This window comes from Channa argus, chromosome 4 (genome assembly GCF_033026475.1).
Source record: "Channa argus isolate prfri chromosome 4, Channa argus male v1.0, whole genome shotgun sequence".
Taxonomy (NCBI): domain Eukaryota; kingdom Metazoa; phylum Chordata; class Actinopteri; order Anabantiformes; family Channidae; genus Channa; species Channa argus.
Window position 1 is genome coordinate 4861153 of NC_090200.1, and position 24865 is coordinate 4886017.

General features: G+C 44.1%; 2 protein-coding genes across 7 annotated transcripts; both read left to right on the forward strand.

Annotated features, from left to right (window-relative positions):
- Positions 1-322: 322 nt before the first annotated feature.
- On the forward strand, positions 323-10927 carry LOC137125941 (SLAIN motif-containing protein 1-like). Of its 6 annotated transcripts, none has more exons than XM_067502201.1 (10): positions 324-977; positions 2393-2529; positions 5349-5519; positions 5709-5828; positions 6933-7082; positions 7558-7932; positions 8357-8368; positions 8864-9013; positions 9114-9432; positions 9858-10927. In XM_067502201.1, exons 1-10 carry the CDS (start codon positions 556-558, stop codon positions 9961-9963), a joined length of 1962 nt encoding a protein of 653 aa, XP_067358302.1. In that variant the 5' UTR covers positions 324-555; the 3' UTR covers positions 9964-10927. The 6 variants fall into 6 exon arrangements, with proteins under 6 accessions (XP_067358307.1, XP_067358302.1, XP_067358306.1 ...); XM_067502203.1 differs by having other exon boundaries at positions 325-977; positions 9888-10927; XM_067502205.1 differs by lacking the exon at positions 6933-7082.
- A 4542-nt stretch (positions 10928-15469) lies between these two features.
- fam171b (family with sequence similarity 171 member B) lies at positions 15470-23732 on the forward strand. The gene is made up of 8 exons (XM_067501936.1): positions 15470-16034; positions 16880-17113; positions 18419-18511; positions 18595-18753; positions 18850-19020; positions 19290-19406; positions 19503-19620; positions 19739-23732. The coding sequence occupies exons 1-8, from the start codon at positions 15809-15811 to the stop codon at positions 21057-21059; spliced, it is 2439 nt and encodes an 812-aa protein (XP_067358037.1). The 5' UTR covers positions 15470-15808; the 3' UTR covers positions 21060-23732.
- The last annotated feature ends 1133 nt before the right edge of the window (positions 23733-24865 follow it).

A 24865-nucleotide genomic window follows, 5' to 3' on the forward strand; every position in this document is an offset into this window, starting at 1 on the left:
AAGCAATAAAATCAGAAAATCAATTCAAGACACTAACGTATTTCCCTGGTTTCCAGTTTAGTGCTATAACCAACTTTGGCCACGAGGTGTCGCCGAAGGAGCATAAATGCTGACCAGGTGTGTCACCGCTAGTTCTCATAGTCCTGCATCATCTTCTCCGTAATTAGGTCATCGAGGATTAAAGTACACAGTGTAGGCGCAGTGCATCTGCTTCCAACCAGACATGTCCGTGAACAGAACCAATGGGAAGTAAATACACGATGAAAGCTTCTGGTCTGAACTGTGTTGGGTTAGAAAAGACGTGACAGGTGCATCTTCTACCTGTAATCAGTCTTGTTGGTTGAGAGGTGGAGGTTGGGCTGTGTGGGGGTGTGTAGTGGTGGTGGAGGGGTGGAGTCATATATTCCCCCGCTGGGCGAGTGAACAGACAGTCCTACTGTACCATTGCCGCAGACGGAATTCTGTGAGCCTCCACCTGTTCTCTAGCTTGAAGGTGGAGCAGCGACACGGCAGCTATAGTGTGTTTTTTTTTTTTTTTTTTTGCGTCCTTGTCCAATGGAGGCAGCGTTGCTGAATCTCGCCATGATGCCGGAGCTGGACTGCAACAGCAACACCCTGAACGCCGAGCTGGAGGTGAAGAAGCTGCAGGAGCTGGTCCGGAAACTGGAGCGGCAGAACGAGCAGCTGCGGACCCGGGCGAGCTGCTGCACGGGCGACCCGCATGCGCTGCCGCCGTCCCCGCCGTGCGTGCTCGGTGGATACCGCCTTCCCAGCCCGCTTCCTGCGCTCCTGTGCCAGTCGTCATTGGGGGCCTTTGCGTCTCCTGAGGATCCTTTCGATTATTTCCATCCGCACGCCGGGGATGGAGCTGCTGCTGCGGCGGAGGCGGAGGACGGAGCCGAGGCGTCGCTGCTGGATGATCTGGATCTTTTGGACTTGGACTCTCTGTGCTCCTTAGATGAATCCGAGGAAACCTGGTAACTATCAAGTGGTTCTTTCAAATGCACAACCATTTGTTGCTTCTGACAAAAGCTTTAAGCCATAACTCGTGCATGCAAATGTTTAATTTTGTCTGTTGGAGGATCATTATGTAAATGAGCAGCCTGTCCGGCCTGCGGCGGGGCCAAAACAAAGCAACACACCTTGGGAGTTAATTAGGGAGCTGGGGCCACTTGTTAGCAGGCCTGTCTGCACCAAGCTGCCAACCTTTGTCTCTGTGCTTGGACACAAATTCATGTCTCCATGCGCTTAGACGAGACTGTTCCATGCTCCAAGTCAAAAAGCATAAAGCCACAACCTGCACAAAATGGGTTTGAATTTAGCTTTAATGTGTGGAAATTCTGTTCGGCATCACCACGAGCTGCGATTCCTCAGATGGAGAAACATTACAGGTGGTTTCAAGGAGGCAAAAATGATCTTTTAGAGGCTAAATGTGCACTGCAGCGTTTTTGTTTGCTGTGTGCAGGTTGCAGGGACACTGAACATCCTCCCACAGTGTCTGGGAATAGTAACCGGAGGTGTGTGTGCATGTGTGTGTTCTGTCCCCTTCAATTTAACCTTAAGTCAGTGACGGTTTTAATCTATAATTCAGCTCCCTCCACGTTTCCTGCAGCAGTGCAGGCCTGTCACAATAATCTGATCCAGTCCATTGGAGCAGAGCAGCTCTTCTTCTTGGTGATATCTGAAAAACCCAACATCACCTTAAGCCAGAGGGACAAAAAGAAAGACCTTGTGCGGGTAGTGACCTGTCACTAGGCGGCATGAGGAGAGCTTCCCCTTCTCATAGTCCTATAAACATTTATAGGACTTTATATGTAGAACCATGCAGAACAAGCCGAATGTAAATATGTTTGCTTTAAAAACAAATTTCAGTTGGGAAATGAAGAATAAAAAGCTGGAACATGTTGATGTTGCAAATGTTCCGTCTCGATTTCTGCCATCGCTTTTCTATAACAAGGAGTTGGTGCATGTTTCTGTTTGACTCGGTAGTAAAAGACTTGAGGACATAAAGAATATTTCGACCTATTTTGCTGATAACAGACTGTCAGACAGTTTGGGTCTTGCGCCCCACTCAGCTGACGTCCCTGTCCGCTACTGGCTGAAAAACCCTTCCAGATGACATCACTTGGAGGAAACTTCAGTTTAGATTACGTCATCTTGTTGCCCACACTATGGTCAACCTGCTTCGTCAGAGCTCCCCCAGCTGACATCATCAAACCTAATAGTGTCATCTGGAGGAGTTTTTCAGCTAGACAGGGACAGGGATGTCGGAGGGAAGTTTAAAAACGGAAAATTGCTGACATTTCAATGGTAGCACACTAACATTCCAGATGATGGAGAGAATGGTAAACCTGACAAATATGCATTAGCAACTGTGTGTGTTTGTCTTTAGGTTGTATGCATCATCAAAATCCACAGAGTCCAGAGACGGCTCCCTCACGCCCCTGCAGTGGTGCCGGCAGGTCCTGGACTCGCCCAAATCTGAGGTGGAGGCCGCCAGACGATCGCTGTCCCTGCGACTGGAACAAGGTACGAGACGACGTTTTCAGGCCCTGCAACGTTTCCCGCCGCTGGAAAATGCAAGTGAAGTTTCCGTTATCGCACAGTGTTAAAACCTTTCAAATGTGTAATAGTTGTATACACCATCAGGGCTTTGTGGTGAAGCACCACACGTCAGTGGGCACACAGATGGTGGATGTCTGGCAGGTGGAGAGTTTCTGTCAGACAGATACTGGCACGTTTTTCTAAGGGACGCATTTTGTCTCTTGAGCGTCTTGGACTCGGATGTTTAGACACTAGCGCCTCCTGGCATTTCTTCTCCCTCTTTCCATTTGTTCTGGTTTTCTAGGCTCACACAGGAAGTGCGTTTTTCCTCAGCCACGTTTCAGGCCAGAGGCCGAAGCAGCACATTAGTTTGCTGCTCCGCTCAGGGCTATTTTAAACTATTGGACGCAGCTTCGAGGTGTCGTGCCAATGAGCCCAGGAGGTCGGTGTCTGTCTCTCAAAGTGGATCTCAGCCAGGACGGAGAGCTACATTACAAGTTGTCTATACTTTATGCTCGATGCGTTTTCTTGTTTGTGGAGGATTTTTATCTGGGAAGAAATCTGATGTAAAGTCAACGTACAAGTGATATTTTCCTTTTAAAATGCAACTGGTGCCTTTTCTTAGGCCTAAAATGAGCTTTTACTTTTTAGCCTCCCTGCATCTGGAAGTAGAACTTGATGAATAACTTGTTGGCAGCTAGTGGGGTTTTTTGGGGGGGTCTTAATTGTCAAAGCCAGTTTTTAATAAATCTGGTAGATTTCTTAGGCTTTTAAATGATTAAACTTGAAACTACAGTATTTAACTTTAATTTCATGTTGTTTTTTTAAAAACAACATGAAACACACACACACACAAGGTGAAGTTGTATCATCATTATCCCTTCAGTGCGATTAATGGGGCTCAGCAGAACAGTACAGCTCACAGACCATAATCTGTCTCATGTCTCATAGCGTTAAGCAGGTCGGGCCCGGGTCACCTGACCTGGTGGCCGTGCTTAATTATGGAAAACATCACTGAAGAAGTCATGATTTTGGGGAAGCACAGCAGGGAAAGTGTCCGCTGAGCTTCCTCTGATGTATCAGCTGTCATGTGTTTATCACTGGGTTACATGTCTGAAAAATCCAGGCTGGAGAAAATCGATAACTGTCCTGAGGCTTCACTGTTGTCATGGTAACTTCGACAGTCTGTATCGACTTTTTTTTTTTTTTTTTTTTTGATATATAAATAGATTTCTTGAAAACGAAGATTCTCAATGCAGATGTGAAGAACTCGTCATCTGGAGAGAAGCTGCACGTCAGCCGAACAACCCCAAGGTTTAATGAGCGGAGGTGGTGCTCAGCTCACCTGCGTGGGTGCAAATTTTTTTTTCTTCTAGATTTGCTTTTGCGGTTTATATATCGTCCGCAGTGCTGCATTTGCTGTTTAAAGTGTAAACGACATGACTATCAGGAAAATGGTTGGAAAGGTTGCTGCAATAAACACGTTTGCATGTCCATCTTATTTTTGTAAGCAGCTCTTATTTCTGTCCGCCCTTTTTTCCCTAAATCTTCAAGTGGGGTGGGGGGATTCAGCCCCGGCTGCAGGGCAGTATGGGGGCTGAAGAGGTCTTGGACCAAACGCATTCAGAGGTCGGGGTTGTCAGCAGGACGGTCACGTTCTCCCCCAACACAGTAGGAAGCAGTCTTTGTCGGTATCTGGGTCTCAGCATTGGACCTCTGACTCGTCTCTGGCCTCTCAAGTTGCACCAGCCGTGCAGCTTGTTGCATCAGATGATGGTCAGCATGCCCCCCCCCCCCAACCACCACCCACCCTCTGGAGCCGCTGCCAACCCCTCACCGCACCACGCTTGCAGAGAGGAATCCTCCCACCGGCTCGACCTGCCGTTGCTTCTCAGCGCGGTCAGGATGGAGAGCGGTTGCCATGGAAACCGTTTACAAGAAAGGAATGCATCCCTCCCCTCACATCTAAGTGGCTTATGTTATCATTAAAGGCAAACAGAGAGAAATCCTCCTCTGCATGGCGTCAATCACCCGAACACTCAGTGTCTTGTCTTTCATCTTTCCTCTGAGACACTAGCTGAAGTTTCATATCGCAGATGCTTCTATCCAGTCAAAGTTACTGCTGTGGAACTATGAATAGAAACCGAGGTTTGTTTGTGATTGTGTGTGTGTGTGTGTGTGTGTGTGAGATGCCGAGCACCAGGTGCAGCCGCAGTGTGCAGGCGGCTCTGTTGTGTTGAATAAAGCTTTGTCCTCGTGTGGTGCAGAGCAGGCAGTGACGGACACGGCGCTGGTGAAGTAACACAATACAGACACTGAGTGTGTTCGCTGTTTGTTGCTGGTTTTCAAATGGGGGAATCTGTGGGACCACGTACTGCTGGATACTTGTTGCTCTTTACTCGGCACAAACGCACTATTTTAAATATTCAGCGGTGGCAGATGGACGTGTACTGCATTTCCATTTGGTTGCTTTTGATGGGTTTAGTTGACTTTCTGCAGAGGTGGATACAAATTGTAATGAACTAATAAACGATGTGTAACAGATCGGCCACACGTCATTTCATGAAGTGGTTGATATCCTTTAACTTCTGGACTAGACGTTTTATTTTTTTCTTTAACAGCATAAAGTTTAGTGGTGTTCTAATATACATTGTTGTCATGGGATACTTTACTATGTGTACTAATGTACTACTTTTTACTACTGCAATGGCTAAATCCCATTCTCTTTAGTTCTTAAAGTATTTTACAAATACTGTTGGAAGTGCTGGTATTAACCCCACCCCCCACCCCTTTTCCCTCCTCAGTCTCCAGGTGGCGTAGCTCCCTCTCCAGCCCGTCCCCCTCTTCGTCCCCTGGGCCCCCCCTGAATCGCGTCGCTGGCATGTCTCCCGTCAGCACCCCCCCCTTTGCCAAGCCCTGCTCCACTCCCCAGTCGTCCGAGAGACATGGTAACCAGAGCTTCTCCAACCTGACAAGTGGGTTTTGTTTGTTTTTCATTCTCACCGTAATAGAATAGTTTAGGTAAAGTTTAAATCTCTGCCCAGGAAATTTTTTATTTTTTTTTAAAAATAGTTTTTAATGCAAACTACTGAACTCTGTGCAGCAGCTTTACTCAATATTTCATTATTATACTTTCATTTCTTTCCTTGCTATCTGTCCCTCAGTGCCATCCCGCTCTTCCCCACTCCACCCAGTCCTCCATCAGACCCTGAGTCCTGTAGGGAAGGAGCTCTCCCCTGTAGCTGAGAGGACCCCCACCTTCCTCCCTCATCCAACCAAACGGAGTAAGAAGCTTTATGTTGCTTTTATTTCTCTTTGTGTGTTTTTTTGTTTTTGTTTTTAAAACATCTTCACATCTGCTTTTGTCACCTCATATGAAACCCAGACATGAATCTTACCAACATGTGTGAAATCCTGCAGTCAGCTTGGAGTTCTCCTATAATAATCAGAATATTAATGCTCTGTAAAGAACTGGGTCAGACATTTCCACTGTCGTCACAAACAAAGTGTAGGCGTAGGAATATATTTCCGTTGCAGCTTCGAGCTACATTTCAGCTGCAGAAATGAAACGGAGCCACAGCGTTTTCGGAAAGCAGCGCTGCTTGTTGCTCATTATCTCTCTCTGCGTTTTGCTGCCGTATGAGGTTTGAGCAAACGACAGACTTGAGTGCATTATTAGCCACGGAAAAAGCACTGTTCCAGACACCGAGGGCCACGCTGCAGGGATTGAGAGGGGGCCACATGCCACAGGGACACACTGGTGGTTTGAAACCCAAAGCACAATTCCATGATGCTGGAAAAATTAAAAAAAAAAAAAAAAAAGCCTGCAAAGTCAAATAGTCCACAGTGTTGTTCTATTTGTCCATTTGTGGACAAGTTAATCAACTTGATCATGTGATGAAATCAATACGAAAGTATGAAATCCAGACTGGGATGTGAATGTAAATCAGAAAGGCGCGTGCACTTCGCTATATATGCAAATTTAAATTCAGCACCGGAGTCAAAGGTGAGCATGCGAAACCTCTAACAAAGAGCGAGGAAACTACGAGCCCACGAGGAAAAGGTGGCAGAAGTCGCTAGAATAAAAGCACAGATTAAAGTATTATTTTAAAGAGCAGTTGCAGTGAGTGGAAATGAGGAATATCATGTACAGTGAAGAGGTTTTATCCAACCTGCCTGATAATTTTCCTGCCTCTGAGGTGTTTTAATAGGCTCTAATTCTCACAGCTGAGTATCACCCTCCATCAGTTTGGATCCTTTATCCTTACGTAGAGGACACTCGGGAGACTCGAGGGTGCTTCTCTCACTACTGAGCGGCTGAAACTGAACAGAGGCGAGCATCAAAACTGGCACGAAGTCAAACCGCTTTTCCTTTGCTTTAATCTCAGGCCGAAGCCTGAGGTGCTCGGCCCTCAGTCCCCAGTCGTCCGTGGACAGCGACCTAGGCGCTTCGGAGACGGAGGACGACTCCATCGCCCTGGCGTACAAACTGCAAGACCTCACGGACGTCCAGGTTATGGCCCGGCTGCAGGAGGAGAGTAAGTTGGTCGACAAACCACACACGCAGAAAACGGTGCGCAGTTGTCACAGTTGGGAGCTTTAACAGGGTTAATGACTGTATTTGTGCCTCCAGAACAGCTCTTACTTTGGAAAACAGTGTGTAATTAAACCTTTTAATGCTGCGACATTAGACAACTGCGTGTTCACTGGGTCGGCCCTTATTTTACGCTACTCGCTCCCAAAGTGGGGGTGCGAAGATTTTAACAAAGAGGCACCAAAAGATGAGCTTGAATTGTGGGTTGAACTGATCTTTGTGTAATTGTGCACCAATTCACTTCCTCTGCTGTCCATCTGTCTCTGTCGTTCCCTCCTGACTAATATTTTAACATATGGCACCAGATCTCAGAGCCCATCGCTACTTCAGCTTCATTAACCCCAAGAGGTGATGATTGTGTGTGTGTGTGTGTGCGCGCGCTTGTTTTGCACGCTGGTCCTCATATCTGGCTCCCCCAGGTCTAAGGCAGGACTACGCCACCACGACGGCCAACATCCCGGCCAACCGCCGCAGCCAGAGCTTCAGCTTCCAGCTCAGCCAGCTCAGCGCCGGCCCCGACCTGGAGGAGGAAGACGAGGAGGACGACGAAGACTACGGCCTCCTGCCCCCGCCGCAGCCGCGCCTCACCCGCCTGCCGCACTCCCACACTTTCTCCAGCGCCCGAGAGTGGCGAAGAAGCACCAGTTCCCTGTGCACCCCTCCTTCCACCCCCTCCAACCCTCCCTACCCTTCCGCTGGGTTCGCATTTCAGCCGCAGCCCCAAACCCAGCTTCAGGGACTGGGCCTGGGGAGCCTGTGCGGAGCCGAGCTGCAGGGCCTCAGACCAGGATCCGGTGAGAAAAGACCCTTTGAATATAATACTGTAGTTATGCATAATTAGTCTTTGCTTGAGAAAAAGCCTTAAAGCTGCGCTCATCGATACTTTTGTGTTCACAACGGATTAAATTACTATTTGTGGTGTGAAAAAGGTGGCGAAGCTTACAGCAGTGTTTTATCATTTAATATATATATTATTTAATTATTTAATATAATATAAATAAAAACAAGAAAATGTAATTGTCTGAACGATCAAAATCAAATGCTCTTTAACATAAAATGCTAAAAAACTGATGCTGTTATGAAAATTTAGCAGTATTGGGAGAGTGAACACTACCTGTTGAAATAATTCACTGCACTGAGGTGTGTGTGTGTGTGGTGGTGATGTTCTTTTTGTGGGTGTGTATTTGTTTTGGGGGGGAACTTCAACGTGACCTCAAGCCGAATATGAGAGTAAGTAGACGCTTTTTGCTCTGCAATATGCAATTCAATTTTACACTTAACCTCCGTTTTAAAAAAAATAAAATAAATAATAATAATGAATTTATTTTTTAACAATGGTCCCAGCATTTGTCACTTGAGCACAGTGTGAAGCCACAGGTGAACTCTGTGTGTTCTCACTCATACACTGACCCACGCTCATCTTCTAACCACTTAATAATAAACTTTAAGCCTCTTGTACACCTGGACGTGTTTCCGTTCCAAGGCGGGGACTAAAGAGGGAGTTAGATGGGATTAGGGTGGGTGCTGTATACCCGACTGAGGGACTTGGACACTGTTTTACAGTAAAGGAGATCAGAGCCAGCTTCACGTGCCCACGTTAAGGGAGGATACGACTAAATGAGAAGACTCTTCTGTTCTCGCGCTGCTTTTCATTTAGTAACGGACAGAAAAAATAAAATAAATGCTGCCTGTCTTTATTTTTATGCGTGTGTTTTGGTCTGTCAGATAAGCTGAGGAGGAGCATGCCTAACCTGGTCAGAGCTCCCAGCATGCCTAGTGTGCCCATGCCAACCAATCTTAGTGCTTCCCCTTCTTTGCTTCGTAACAGCCAGAGTTTTGATTCTTCTAGCGGCCTGGCTCGGCTGCAGTCCTCCAGTAAGACTCAGATACTCTTTGTAGTACTTTAACATGCTATTTTCCACCTCCAGAATGATTTTTATTAACTGTACTCTACTTTTCTGCTGACACCCTTCAGTCCCCTCCCCAGGTCAGCTGCAGAACAGGGTTCAGAGCGTGGGCAACTTTACCTCTTTGTCCCGGCAGCCGCTGAAGGCCACCGCCTACGTTAGTCCGACCATCAAGGGCTCGGCCTCCATGCCGACCTTCACCAGCCTGCAGTGTCTGAGCAGCAGCAGCAGCAGCAGCAGCAGCAGCATCCCCCTGCTCAGCAAACCGTCCGGGGGAGCGGGCACCTCTACCCCCACTGCTCCGCGCAGCAGCCTGCCACGCCCAGCCTCCTTCGTGGGCACCACAAGCTCCACGCCCCGCAGCAAAGTAGCTCAACCAGCACGAAGGTACATGCAGCTTTAATTGTGTACTAGCAATTCCCTGAAAACGCAACTATACACATTGAACTTGATTTTTAAAAACGAATAATTTTTTCAGAAACCCCTGACAGGCCACCAATAAAACCTGGTACCTAAGATTGTGTTCAAATAAGGTGCCCAAAAACATTTAGTAAGTTGTTTATTCATTTAAGCGTCGTGGTTCCATGGAGCGTCATCTCAGTAAATCAGTAAATAACTGTGGTCCAGGTGGAAGAAGTGTCACAACATTTAGAGACATTGATAACTTCCGGCGTCACTCTGCCTGCAGGACCATTGCACAGTTGCAGTCTTTGAAAACTTTTTAAAATGTGCTTAAGATGAACGCACGGACATTTGTGACGGAGAATGTCATTTTCAACACTACTAAATATTTGTCTTACAACTTTTTTTAGGTGTGATCTGTCTTTCCTTCATTTCCTCAGTTTTCTGACTCCGCCAAAGAGCTTGTCCACGTTCAGTGCCCTTCGAGACAGCGCCTGGAGAGATGGCTGCTACTGAGCGACGCAGCAGTGCAGTGGCGCCCCGCTGGCTGGGGTAACTCGCTGCTCCTCGACTTCAAGTGTGACTCTCGAGATGACCTTAAATTCAACGTCCTGCATAGAACGGCAACATCTAATCACGGTTGGGGGTCTTCGCTTGAACCGATTTCGTGTCGGGTAATCAATTCTATGCAGAACTCCTTCGGCTAAGGCGGGTTTCATTTCACCGAGTTCGTGTGCCAAGGGGGGAGATGTTCCCTGTTGCTCTCGTGCAATAAACAGCTGGCTGTAGAGTAGCAGTAATGCTAACCTGCTTTCAGAGGGCTGCAAGTTTTTAAATGTGAGCCTTGTAATATTGTATTTATTTATATATATTTTAAATAAATCTTTTTGACTAATCAGGTGTTTACCTTCTGGCAACAAACGCCAATAATGCTGCTAAAATGTAATCGGTCCTTGTTGGTTTGGGCACATTTGGTCGAATTTTTACATGCAAGACATCAAAGAATGTCTTTATGTACAAAACTAACTTCTAAGTTTGTGTATGTATAAGTGTATAGATGCAATATTATTGAATTTTAAATGTGAATCCTGACCAAAATGAAAATGTCTGAATGTGTTTACAAATTGTCTCCTCCACAGCTTCACAAATACTCTTCGTGTTGACCCACGACCTATAAAGGAAACTGTTCCCAATGCACTTTGTATAAATATTTCTATTTACTAATATTTGTATGTTCGGTTTACTAATGTTTGCACTTTTACATTTGATCAATTTATGGCAAAAGGCTTAAGTCCATGTTTTTTGGGAGATTTCATAGTTAAACACGGCATAATGTAGCACTTTGTTGTTTTTTTTTTTTTATTGTTGTAATGTCTCACTTCTGTTTTTAATGACGTACCATGACACATTTCACAATATCCCAACACTTTTGTTACTGTGATGGACTGAATGATTTAACATTTTAATAAAACCCACTGAATGAAAACTGTCTTGTTTCTCTCATTATGTGTTATACATGCAGCCCTTAACAACCGGTAAAATGATGGAAAATTACTGAATAGTGCCTTCGTTTCATCTTAATGTTGCAACCAGGAACGATGGCACAAAGTGCACAACTTACCAACTATGAGGTTCAGGAGTTAAGAAATTGGAAAATGTATATTTAAAAGGCATATTGCCATCTAATGTAAGAGAGCTGCAAATGCATATCATGAACATTGAGTCCCTGCGACCGTTACATGAAGGGTTTTAAAAATGCATTTAGGACTAAAAACAACTTCATCGATAAACGTGCATGTGGAAAAAATTAGCATACAACCACAAAACAGCGATTATAGTTATGTATGGTAAAAGTTAAATCCTGAAATATTTGCATATGTGGATAAGAAGCATATCAGTGAATCCAATCAGGATGTAAAAAGTTTTTGAATTATTACATCGAGATGAATATTTTGTTTGCAAACATTCGCATAAACGACGTCTGTTGGTTCCATCGCCGCCCAGATGACGGCAAGCAAAACTCTTCAGCTCAGTGACCCAACGATGGTGGTACGAGCTACCAAACCCTGCGATCTCAGCAAAATCTTGATGAATATTCAAAACACTGCCGAAAAAAGGCCCTTTACTGTGCACAAACATCCATTCTGCTCTTTCTTGCATTTGCATCTCATGAAAGTAAACACTTCTTCTGATAGGACTTTGATGTTTTCTCCTTGACTTCGATTTTTGCTGCGTCCTACCTCAGTTGTAAGTCACTTTGGATAAAAGCATCTGCTAAATGACTAGATGTAAATGTTATATACACCTACTCACATTTCATTCATTGAAGAATTAATGTTGGATTAATTTAAAAATGTTGAATGAAAAAATGAATTGGGACTGAATGAAAAAGCAAATTTAGCAATGCGTTGCTTAAAAAATAGATTTTTAATTGGCTTGCGTCTTGGAATTGTCAGCATTCTCCAAAATTGTATTTGTCAAAGAGGGAGAGCCAAATCTGACACCTTGCTGAGGATCAAATAGCGTCTAATGACCCTTTTCACTATGTAAAACTGGGGGTTTGAGCTTTTAGTGTTGTGGGTTCGATCCTCAGTCCTCCTGTCAATTTAGAAAGCAATCACCCTGAGGAGATGTTAAAGGAAGCTGTATTGAGCGAGAGCTTGTAGTGTAATGTGTTATGTCTGTAGATCTAAGATAGTTGGTTCAATTCCTGGTGGTGTTTTTCTTAACAATTGGACGCAAGTTCACTGCGTAAACCAAAATTAAACAATTCATCTCCTCCTGTACCTGCAAGAAGTATTAAAAAAAGGAGTATGGAAAATCTTGATTCAAGTCCAAAATCAAACAGGAAACTTTGAGAGTTCCACTTAAAATTCACAGACAAAGAATCGAACACATAGCCTTAAAACTTCAGTGGAGCTGTTTATTTGTTAACATAATGACATGCTTGTTATTACCTTGCAGTAAATTTGTTGGTGTGAACAGAAATATAAAAAAGTTATTCTAATTCTGGAAATCTTTTCGCATCTCAGTGCACATGTGCAATAACTGTGTAATAGCAAGCGTGTAAGGAGATGCGAAAAGTCAATGTGTGTCCTGAAACCTTTTCGCATCTCATTACAAGCTTGCAATTACATGGTTATAACAAAAGTGCTACCACACTGCTATTAGCATGTAATTGTTAGGTGTAATGAGATGCGAAAAAGTCCATGTGTGTCCTGAAACCTTTTCGCATCTCATTACACGCTTGCAATTACACGGTTATGACACGCGTGTTACTACACTGTTATTAGCGTGTAATAGCAAGCGTGTAATGAGATGCGAAAAAGTCCATGTGTGTCCTGAAACCTTTTCGCATCTCATTACACGTTTGTAATTATATGTTTATAACAAAAGTGTTACTACACTGTTATTAACGTGTAATAGCAAGTATGTAGTAGCAAGCGTGTAATGAGATGCGAAAAAGTCCATGTGCGTCCTGAAACCTTTTCACATCTCATTACACGCTTGCAAGTACACGGTTATGACATGCGTGTTACTACACTGTTATTAGCGTGTAATAGCAAGCGTGTAATGAGATGCGAAAAAGTCCATGTGTGTCCTGAAACCTTTTCGCATCTCATTACACGCTTGCTATTGGACTGTTATAACACACATACTATGTGTCTTCTAGTCTTGTAATATCATGTATATTGAGATTCCCAAATGCACTGTGATAGTATCAGTGTTGTTATACAATTAAATGCATTGTTTCATGCATGTTATAGCGACTGACTTTATTTGTGGGGGGTTATTTTATTTAGTAAGTAGGGACACTCGCTTAAAAAAAGGGCTCATTTTTCAAAGTTTGCCTAAAAACTGAAATTATATGCATGTAAACATCCCCAGCTGTGCAGTGCCGGTCCAAGCCCTTTAGAAATTTGGAAGGGTTGCGTCAGGAAGGGACGCTGACCCTGAACTCACGGGATAAAGCCGAAAGGACAAAAGAAAACCCAAAAACCCAGAAAAGGTCCCTATGTTCATACTGGCGATTGAGATCGAGTCTCAAAGCCTTTTTACTGGAACTGACGGAGACCTTTTAATTTAAAGTTCCCTATGTGGGTTTTGCCCATTGAGCTGCATTAAAAGGAAAAGGACAAAAACAGAGTTGTGAAAGGATTGTAGATTTTTATTGCCCCCCACTGCCTACAAAGAAGCATCTTTTAGAGGATTTGTATAACGAGGAATAATCACAACCGATAAAAAAAACATCTTTAAACCCCAACAGCCAGTAGGGGGTCAGTTTTAGGACATTGCTCTGTTTTGTGTGGTTAGCCTTCAGAGTGGAAGAAGACAGGCCTGGACATTTTTCAAGTGGAGGGTTTGCATGTCAGCCTCAGCTGAACAATAGAACACGTGGGTAAAGTGTGTTAACCTTTTGCTAAAATATAAGAAAATAAAAAACGACCAAACACCAATTTAACTGCGGTCATATGAGATGGATGATTGGCACATCCTTCACAGGTTACAGCCAAAATGTTTAATTAATAGAAATTGTTAAGGCTAAATATGTTAACGTAAGTTAAACATGTTCAAACTTTACATGTAACCAAACGTATTTGTTTGCAACCTGCCACATCACACCAAATTACACTCAAATCCCATTTTCTGACAAAGAGGAAGTGGATGAACCCAGTTTGGATTTTGAGTAGGGGGAACTCAGACTACACCAAGTTGGGGTAAGAGTGCAGGGGTGTTTGGCTGACAGGGAGATGAAATACATTCAGACATGAGCACTTTAAATGTGCTATAAGCTCTGAACACAGTTCCTGTTTATGCACTTTACAGCAATGGGAACTGGTGGATAAACTAAAGTTTTCTAAAGTGCTGAATTAACATGAATTTGTTGGAAAAGGTTCACTGAATGAAAGAATTTCATACAGTACAAATGGCGACACCTGCTGGACAAAACCATCATATTACGTTTGAATGGGTGAAGTTGATCTGAGCCCGACTCATTTTTAATGCTGCTTTTGTTATTTGGTTTAATAATTACTCTTCTTAAAAACAGAAGAGTAAACCTGTTTTTGTTTTACTAACCAAAAAAACAATGACTGTGTTAACACTACAGATAGTTATTTAAACTTATGTCATATTACATAATTTAATTTTAAATATTAAGCAATCATTTATATATCAATATATTACATAATATGTTGTATGCAATATAGCTTTTATGCAAAAAGAAGTATTAAATAAAATTTAAAAATCCAGCCAAACAAAAAGAGAATTACTATTACTAAAAAAAGAAAAAAAACTAGTGTCGTTTTTGGTCCCCACTGATTTCGCCATTCTGACGCACCACCTGAAAAGGTTTTTAGTTTCTTGATGTGTTTCAAGTCCAAAGTTTCTAAAGTATTTTACTTTGCAGAGATTAAATAAAATAAGGACGAAAGTTAAAAATTTCCACTTTAAGTATTACATAATTTGAAAAGTTTAAACAACAGATTACATCTCAGTTAATCACATTTTAATTTATAGATTAAAATATTTTTCAACTACTAATAAAATTATGTGAAACCGTTTAATAACATTTTTCTAAACTGCATGCAGCTGATTTTGATTATGCAAAATTAAAAGTATTTGATAATTTATATTTTCTTGCATGGGGGTGGATTTCTCTTCGGGGGGATTTATAATTTCTGACTTTTCAGAAAAACACAACCCAACCCAACTTTATTCGGCATATCATTTACACATTGTCGTGTCTGATTTTTTAACATGTGACATGAATGGTGCATTTTATCAGTTTTGAGGGAGCAAGAGCGATAAAAATAGGCAACCAGGGATCTCGGTTTAGCGATAGAGGGCCACACAGACCCCAGTGATGTAACAGTGTTTCTCGTCTTAAAAAAAAAAAAAAGAAAGAAAATCCCCAAATACAGACGTCTCACTCTCACGGTCTTTCTTAGCACAGCCAGTGGTCGATAGTGTCTTGGTCGTGTTGCAACTAAAAACTGCTCAGACTAAACTGTTAACAGAATAATAAATAACTATTTGGTCCGGCAACAATTATTTACATCCATAATTCACAGAGAAATACAAAGTTATTTTAACATGTTCATAAAAAGATATTGTATATTTGTCACTGAGTGAGACGTCTCTTTCTCTGTGGCAAAGACGATCTTCGACCACACGCCCAGCCTCAGCACCAGCCATCCTTTCACCACGGGGTTGGTCCCCCATTCTGTCCGCGACATAAAAAATAAAAATAAAAAAAACATGAGGGGGATCCGGACCCCCACAGCTGGACCTCGTTCTTCTCCTCCCGAGTTCGCTTCTCGAGGTTCGTTATGTCTTTGAGCCTGCTCCCCCTCTCGCCATGCCCGCCGCTCAACGCCACCTGCCGCCGCCGCAGCTGCTGCTCTTTCTGCCGTCGCTGCTTTTGATTTCGTGCCTGGATGGGGCGGTGAGAGCAGCGCAGGAGGGCGGCGGTCTGCTCTTCTCCTCGCCCTTGGACAATGGCTTCACCGCCGCGGAAGGAGGGCCGCCTGGCACCGGGCCCACCTCCCCGGGTCGGCTCCTCAGCCCCTCGGCCCTGATAGCAGGTAAACAAACACAAAGAGAGGCTGAGGTCGGTCGTGATTATAAAAAATGTAAATTAGCTGTAAGACAGGACTGAACCCGGAGGTAGCGGCGGCTTTTCTTTAGATTATATTGCATCAAATCCTTGTTTTGTAGTATGTTATAGGCAACACCCTGTAAAGATGTACAAAGACTTCATGACCATGTTTTTTACGTAAAAGCTTATGAAAGTAAAGTCAGAAAGAAAAGAAAATGATCAAAATGAGGAATAAAGGCTCTAAAAAGGTCAAATATTTGTACACATAAGCTACAGGATTGGACAGTACTCTAACAGGATAAAGATTTATAAAATGGAGGTCTGAGGGGATCAGGTGTGTTTTAACCTTTAGGCCTGAGCAGGTAAAGTATTAACAGGAGAGTATAGTAATGCTGAGCTGCTCTTGTGATACAGCAGGTATAAGCCAGGACTGCAAAGTCTGTTCACACTAGTTCAGGGGCAGGTATGGGGGCATTGCATACAAACAAACAAACAAACAAACCCAAAACTCAACATCTGTGTGTTAAAATTTAGAGACTTACCGCACGTGTATATGTCGAGAAAGGAAGAAGCATCCGACATGGCAGCACAGTGTAGCTTTTCCTCTCTGCCTTCTCCTCCTGGCATTTGTTTCTCGATATTTTAGTCTCGCTGCAATCCAGCAGTGCTAGTCTCATCACTTTTTCATGGTGAGAGAAGGTTACCGCTGAGAGGAAGAGCTGGAGGGATGCACGCGACAAGTATTACCACAAATAAATAGTGGGATTCCTTGAATAGTTACTAGAACTACTAGCAGTGAGTCCAACTGACTTCATGGTACTTTCTCTCCAGAGCCCCAGTTTGTGCTCAAAGTCCTGGTGAGGGATCTGGTGACCCATCAGCCTCTGCCGGGGGCCTCAGTGGACGTTTACTTGAACCACACTCTTCGGAGCTCTGCACGAACAGGGGAGAGAGGCGAGGTTCTGCTCTGGGTGGCCTACAGCCCAGGTCTCAGTCTGACGCTGCTGGGCAGCATGGAAGGCTACGTCCCCAGCCCCCTGCCCTGGAGGACCACCAAGAGACCGAGTGAGTAGCATCTTAAAGCGCCGAAACATGCTGAAAGTCTTTTGTGCTTTTATTTTAAGCTTGTCTGAAAACACCACCTCCCTACAACCGTGCTCGTGCGTTCTTGGATTGTTGAGCGGCACCTTAAAATGCTTCCTCGCTAAGATACTCTGATATACATATAACAACGACAACAGAGAATCATCAAAATCCCCTTTTACCGCCTCAACTTGCACAAATAAAGTTAGGAGAACACATGATGCAACTTGGAGCAAAATACTAAAATCTCAATACAGAAGCCTTTGTGTTAATCACAGAAACGTATAAAAAGAGCTGCGGACGCCTTTGTGGCTGTGGCTAAGATACTGGACCCAGCTGAGCTCCCATTGAACAAGTCAGGCAAAATTTCCCAACAGCAATCGACTAGAAACTAGATTAACTGACGTAAATGTTGGAAGTATCTTTTGTTGCACTGTATATGTATCAAAGGCCTGTGTCAGCAGACCTGCTCCTTCCAGCTGCCACCGTTCACTGTCATGGTTAATTAATGAACTGCCGGCGACAACATAAAGCATGTCACAGAGGTTTGTTCATGATGTAGCAATTTACGCTTTGGTGCACAGTCAAGTGTAACCGGGCGCCACGTTTCGTATTCATTTCATCAATTGTTTCCCAAGCAGCATGTGCTGTGGAGCCGAGATGTCTGACTCGACACATCCTTGCCTCAGCAAACTGTCTTTGTGCTGCGATGAATCGAGTGAGGAGGAGGAGGAGGAGGAGGAGGAGGAGGGGGGCTCTTTAACCATACCCATGTCATGCTGGAACAAAAAAGCGACCCGGATCTTACTCTATTGTCTGTGCTCCCACTTCCTCTTAGGCCGGTCTGAATCAGCCGGTAATAGAGCAAAGAGGTGGTGTTTTTTTTTAAAGAAAACACGGAGCCGGTGATATGATGAGGGATTAAAAACCAAAAAACAAAACAAAACAACAACAACAAAAAAAGGAAAGCATGTCAGGGATCTCTGCTCTGCATTGTCAAAGGCGCCTCCCTTTTGTGCTGCTGAGCCAGACAGCAGAATCCTAAAGGGAGCATTGAGGTATCGCTGCCATCTGCTGGCGACCATGTTGTACCACATATATGTTGATGAAGTGTAGATGGAGATTGTAACATGGCTTTATATGTGATCTCCTCTGAGTTTCCAGCTACGGCCGTGACCGTTTGCTCTGCTAATAGCAGATGCCACAGCTGTGAAAGTGGAAAGAAAATGCTGCCACATAATTCCTTTTCACGTTTGACCCCTGACCTTTTCCTGCGTCTCCCTGCAGTTTTCTCTGCCGTGACGTTGCTGCTGTTCCCTCACAGTCAGGGGAACGTCTGGCTGTTTGAGGACTCGGTGCTCATCACCGGAAAGTTACCTGGTAAATGCGCATGCAACCTCACCGAGACCAATTATTAAACATACAGAGACTGTGACGAATCGTTTACCATTTCGCTTCCACAGACAGCTCCTCCCAGCCTAAGGTAAAGTTCCCCAAGAACCTGCTCGCTGTCTTTGAGAAGAGCAACATTACCTCGGTGACTGCGTACCTGACTGTACCACAGCACCACCTCGCTAAAGACTGTGCCAACTGCACTCCGGGCATCATTAGCAGCAAATCGGGTAAGACATAAATTCAAGATTGAAATCTCAATTAGCTCTATTACACACATTTGACAGCAAACAAATCTACCATTGAAATTTTCACTCATCCTGCAGCGGTCAGAAGCTTAGCGCTGAAGCCGGTGGCAGCTCTAAGCGTCCTGTTGTACTCGGGCACTGACGAGCTCCAGGTTCGAGGGCCCATTCAAATCAGCCTGCCCCTGGGACACAGCACCCACCTCAGGGCCTCAGACACTGTTCCAGCCTGGGCCTTCAATCTGAAGACTGGTACGAATAAAGATTGGGGAAGCAGCTGAATTAGGGTTTCAAAACAAAATGCGTAACAATGCAATGGTTCATGTAAATAAGGATTAATGGGATTGTCGTGCGATTGAGTTCTTAGAGAGTTTCTGAGAAATTTCAATGACTGACTCAAAGGATGCTCTTTATTTCAGTGTTTAATTACAAAGTCAGTGACGCTTGGATCATATACTGTGAATTTACTACTTCATATTGCAGTATAATACTTTAAAGAGAAAATGTACGTATGTTTAAAGGTGCCTGGGAAAATCAAGGACTGGGGATAGTGAAAGCAGTCGGTGATGAGCTTGTTTGGACCTACACAGCTTCCCATCTGGGTTACTGGATTGCTGCCCCCATACCCTCCCCCAATGGTACATATTTCATCTGCCTTTATTACCACATGCAAATGTTGTTTGAGTAGCATTGACAATATGCTTTATGTTTACCTGTTCATATCAACTATTTAGATTATCTGGGCCATGATATGGATTTCATATCGTACCACACCTACCTGTTAATGGGAATACTGGGAGGAACGCTGGTTATAGTGTTTGGATTTCTTTCGTTGCTGCTGTGTCACTGTGGGTAAGAAAATCTTGGTCGTTATTGGTCGGATCAATTTACAGTATATAAAGTCAATTTCTTGCAAAAATGTCTATTTCACAAAAAAAAAACCAAAACCCTCTATTTCTCATAAATACAGGGGTTCTTATCGAGAGCCCAGGAGAAGGAGAGCCCGCTTTTCCAAACTCACAGTGGTGAAAAAAGACCAAACCACCTCCACCCACATGGAGGAAGGCTTGTTGTTCCATTCGGGCGACAACAGCCTCGCCTCCTGTAGTGTTCAGTGTGAACCCTCGTCGACGCCGAGGCACAAAGCCAGCTACAACATCTATGTGGAAGATCCAGGGAGCCGCTCGGCAGCTCCTCTTTATGAGAACATCAATTCGGATCGGATCAAAGGGACCCCGTTGCCCCCTCACTACATCAACAGTGAGGAGGTAGCTCGGCTGAGGGAGAAGTCAGAGCAGAACCGGGCCAACATGAACTCTGACAACTTCTTTCAAGATAAGTTGATCCATATCTATAACCAACCGGTGGCAATTATTCAGGCTCCAGAACTTTTCGGTGCTCAGGAGCAGCAGCTGTCAGGCTGCAAGTCCGCTACTTTCCCACGTAACGGAGTGGAGTACGATACTCACTCGGAACCTGCAAGTAAAGACAGCTACACCCAGACACTACCCAAAGTTCCGCACCACCACTCCCAAGATGGGAGCGGCCCACAGCAGAGCAAAGACGAGCCTAGGCCCCTGGAGACACCTCCCCAAGGCCAAGGCCCTAACTCTGGTGTGTGGGGACGCTACAGTAACCTGCTCGAATCCTCCGTCTCCGTGCCCGGGACTCTCAACGAGGCAGCCGGTATGGAGGCCTTTAGCAGTGGGCACGGTGTGCCCAGAGAGCTGCAGGGGATCTCGGAGCGCACGCTGCTGGAGCTGACCAGGGGAAAGTCCTCGTCGTCCCACCCCAGGGCCTGGTTCGTCTCCTTAGATGGCAAGCCTGCCGCCCAGGTGCGCCACTCCATCATTGAGCTTCAGAGTTGCCGCCGCCCACCTAGCAGCAACGACACCAGCCTGGACTCTGGGGTGGACATGAACGAGCCTCAGCAGAACATCAGAGAAACCGAGCGCGACAGGCCTTCAGTCAGGGCCTCCTCCTTGCCACATCACAGCAGAGGGGGGCGCTATGGTGAAGAACAGGACTTGAGCAGTAGTGAGAGTGGCACCACTGCCACCTGTACACCGGAGGACACTTCTCTGAGGAACATTTTGGATGGGAGCATTGGGGCTATTCCCAATATTCCAGAGGAGGGAGACGGGATGGATACATCCAGCGCTCAGGAGGACAGCGAGTCGAGGGGTACGCCACCTCCACGACGACTGAGGAAGGTGAGGGAGAAGGTGAAGACCGAAAAGAGGAGCGCCAAGCACGTCCGTGAAGGGAGGCCAGTGACGAAGCAAAGTTAGAGCATGTCTAATAAATACAAACGTCAAGACAAGTATCTTCATTTCCATTTCAATGTCCCACTGTCCACTTGTGCTCACACAGGCATTGTTGTTGTTGAGTTACGCGATTGTACAACTTTGCCAAAGAATGCATAAGCAAAACCCAAGAAACAAAGCAGGATCTGTGTCACGTCGAAGCATCATGTAGCTGCCGTCAGATCGAGTTGCGTGCACCGCGTTCTCTCACGCTCTCCCGATCTGAAGATCACCAGCGAGATTCGTCAAAGCTTAATGTCTGTGCCCACGCGTTGTCCCATAGCCCCAAGTACCTGCATTAAAGAAGGTGCCTTCTTTCTGCCCGTAATCATTAGGTACGATTACACGAGGCACGTTAACTCTCTGTATTCAATGAAAGATGGTGAGTTTGCAGGAAGAACGCAGATGCAGGTCCATGTGTAGTGCACTTATCCTCACCATATATGCCTGCTGTAAATTCAATTAGGACAACAGAAGTGCTGATGCCGACATCTCGTTAAGATCACGTTTCCTCATTTTACTCAGAATCCGATCCGTCAAAAACCATTCGCCTTTTTAAATTCATGAAAACAAATACGTCATCCTCTCAGACTTGTTGAAAAAGAATTGTGCTTCAATTTCCAAACCTGGGACGGACACGTGAGTCTCAGGAGAAAGACACTCGTGCGCGTTGTAAAGCTAAGCTGCCATTTTGAATTTTTTTCCTCCCGAGCATACGGCTTTTATGTTAGAATGCAGGATAAAATTGCATTTTACCGTAGTGCTAATTATGTCACTGTAGTTCTTAGATGACTGTAAGTTCATTTAAGTACCTATTTTAATGAAATACTACGCATAGTTCTAATTGCATGAGAATTTCCACTTTAATACAGTTTTATAGCCACATACCTAGACAGCACCGCAGTTGGCTGAGAGCTTTTAAGGAAAACGTGTTTTATGCTACAGTTTGATTCCCAAATATTGTAGCTTTATGTCAGTGAGGCCAAAACATTGCACTGAGTCCGACGTTTATTTCTTCTCCACTCGGTTCATTATAGACTTGACAACATGATACAGCTGGTGCCTTATAGATTGATTTCGTCTCCACTATCTCCGAAGCATTGATTATAACCATGGGAGACATTTTTGGTTTGGACAGCCTGAAACCTTTGAGGCGTTGAATAAAATTTGAAATACAAGGTTTAAAAATTGTCTAGTCGCATGGCTCTGAACGCTTTCAGCACATATTGTATCAGGCAATTATATTTTGGATCAACATGCACCGTTCCTAAGTTATGTATCCTTATAATTTGAGTTATAACGACACATAACGTGCTTTCACATTTCTGACATTTGTGGTATTGAGTGGAATATTTCAATTACTGGATGCATTGCCATGAAATTCTGTATATATTTAAGGCTCCTCTCAGGATGTTTTTTAACAGCTTCAGTGCACCTTGAATGTTTCATCCAGGACAATCGTCAAACCGGTGTTTCAATTTGTCCTGCTCTGCACTTCGGTCAATGACTAAATACTCGCAGACCAAATGACGTTTTACATCAGCTTCAACTATTCATGTGTCGAGTCTTGTATTTGAGTACTTGTACTTCACTGTCCGTTAATCTTAGGGCAACGTGTTCGTATCAAATCACTTGAGCAAAGGCCGCTCAGAGCTGCTAGCATGGCTGCAGATTCTTTGTCTCGTTTGGGTTGGACATACACTCGTGCAGGTTTTCCAACAGACCATGCAGCTGCTGTCCCAGGTCAAATTAGTCACTCGTCACCATTTATTATCCGCCAATTTGTTACGCTGGTTATCAGCGTTCCAGGATGAAACTCTGTTTGCTCTGCAGTGAAAGTTTGGTGTAACATTTAGCATAACTACACTAACATAATACCCTCAGCAATATTTACCATGACTCAAATTTTGATACCAAACCTCAAAGCAACAGTTTTGCCGTATTTAGTCTTCCATCATGGTACTACTGTAACACCTTTTCACAGATGAGTTCGCTTTGTATGTCTGAGCCTGGATTGTGTAGCTACATTCATGGAATACATTTTGGTATGTACATAGTAAAGCATCTTTTTATGTATAATGTGATTGTGACATAGTTTAATTTGTGCTGTTTTCTTCCAAAAGCAAACGTCTGTGAGGTGCATAAGTCTATTGCACTGACCGGTTGAATGACACTTTTTTCTTTTTTTTTCCTCTTCAAACAACTGTGAAGTATTTTAAGCTTAGCTTTTTAAAAACAAGTCTTTTCATGGGAGCGTACAAAAAGTCAGAAGTTTGTAAATGTAGTAAATTTTAAATGTAGCGGTAATTTGAGCACGTCATCATTCAGTATGCTTACAGATGAAAAGATGGTCTCCTGCTAGACTGTCAGCTTGAAAACACAACACATGCCAGCATAGGAAACATGAGGAGTGGGTTTGTGAACACCTTGCGCTGGTCGACCCTACACCCAACTGCTGTTTTAAAGTGATCTCACTGGATGTGTCCGTATTGATTTGAATGTGTTCTATCGCGTGCTCCTCTTGTGTCAGGCCATTGATCCCCATGGGCTTCTGTTTCTTCCAAAATGGGCACCTCTTGTGTTTTACCTTTGTAATGATGGTAGTGTTATTAGTCTTGGCTTTTTGTGCATTCAATTAATAAACTTACTTGGTACCAATTGTTGTGTGGAAGCTTTTATTCAAAGCACTTTTAGGTTTGAACAATGAAAACGTTGCACGTATTTGCAGGCAAAAATTACGAAGTGATGTGGCGCCAAAAATATTTATGCCGACTGAAATGAAAAAAAAAAAAACCAAAACAAACGCTTATTTTCCCCCCTTATCTTCCTTTAAAGCTGTGTGTTTATAGGGACCCCTGTCATTCTTAGCTCTGAAGTAGGTTTGTTCTTCCTGACTTGAGTGCTTGGAGTGCTTCTTGTTCTGGGTTGCACTCCGGTTCGCCTACGAGTAGAAGAGGTTCTACCTCTGTTATCTGGTTCTGGTCTGCCCGAACCTACAGAAAGGTTCCCCTGGGGCTGGTCAGTTTGTGTTACAGGTACAAACATGTTAGGTGTGGCAGAAGCGCACGCGGCTGCTAGGTTTTTTGAGGAACAGGCATTTTGTCTGTCGGCCGCGTCACATTTAGGTGAGTGATTAATAGAACTGCTTTCGGGAAAAACCCGATTTCGCTTTTTCTGCAGTACAGCTTTTCCGTCTTTTGTCACGGCATTTGTTTTGGTAACGCACAAGCCATGAAACTGGTTAGTTAATACTTTTTGTGGGATGGTTAAGGTTTCTGAAGAGCTTGTCAACACTTCTAAGTTAAGAGAACCATGTGAAGGAGCTGTTTTAGGGTTCTTGGCCTGCAGTGCCACTCCTGGAATAAACAGATCCTTTAAGTTATTTTCTGGTTGTTTGGCACAGTCGCTGGAAAGACAGGAGGCCGACTTAGGGGACAGCTTCCTCTCGCTCGTTGTCCAAGTTAAGGGATTATAAATGACATATCCGTCCAAGGGGCAGACGTTCAGCTGACACAGGCTCCCATCTACACAGTCCATGTGGAACTGAGGGTGGAACATGTGATGGGGGGGGGAGAGACAGAGGGGGGGAGGTCTATATAATAAAATGTTTGCAATTATATTTGATTCAGGCAGATATTTTATAGATGATCAGAAGTAAGTAAGTTAGTAAAAACACGTTTCTTATAGTATTTCTTCAGACGTCATTATTTGCATATGGAAAGTTAAAACATAACAGTTCTATATGTATTTATTGTGTTAAAAAAAAAAAAGTACTCCAAGTTTAAGATAAA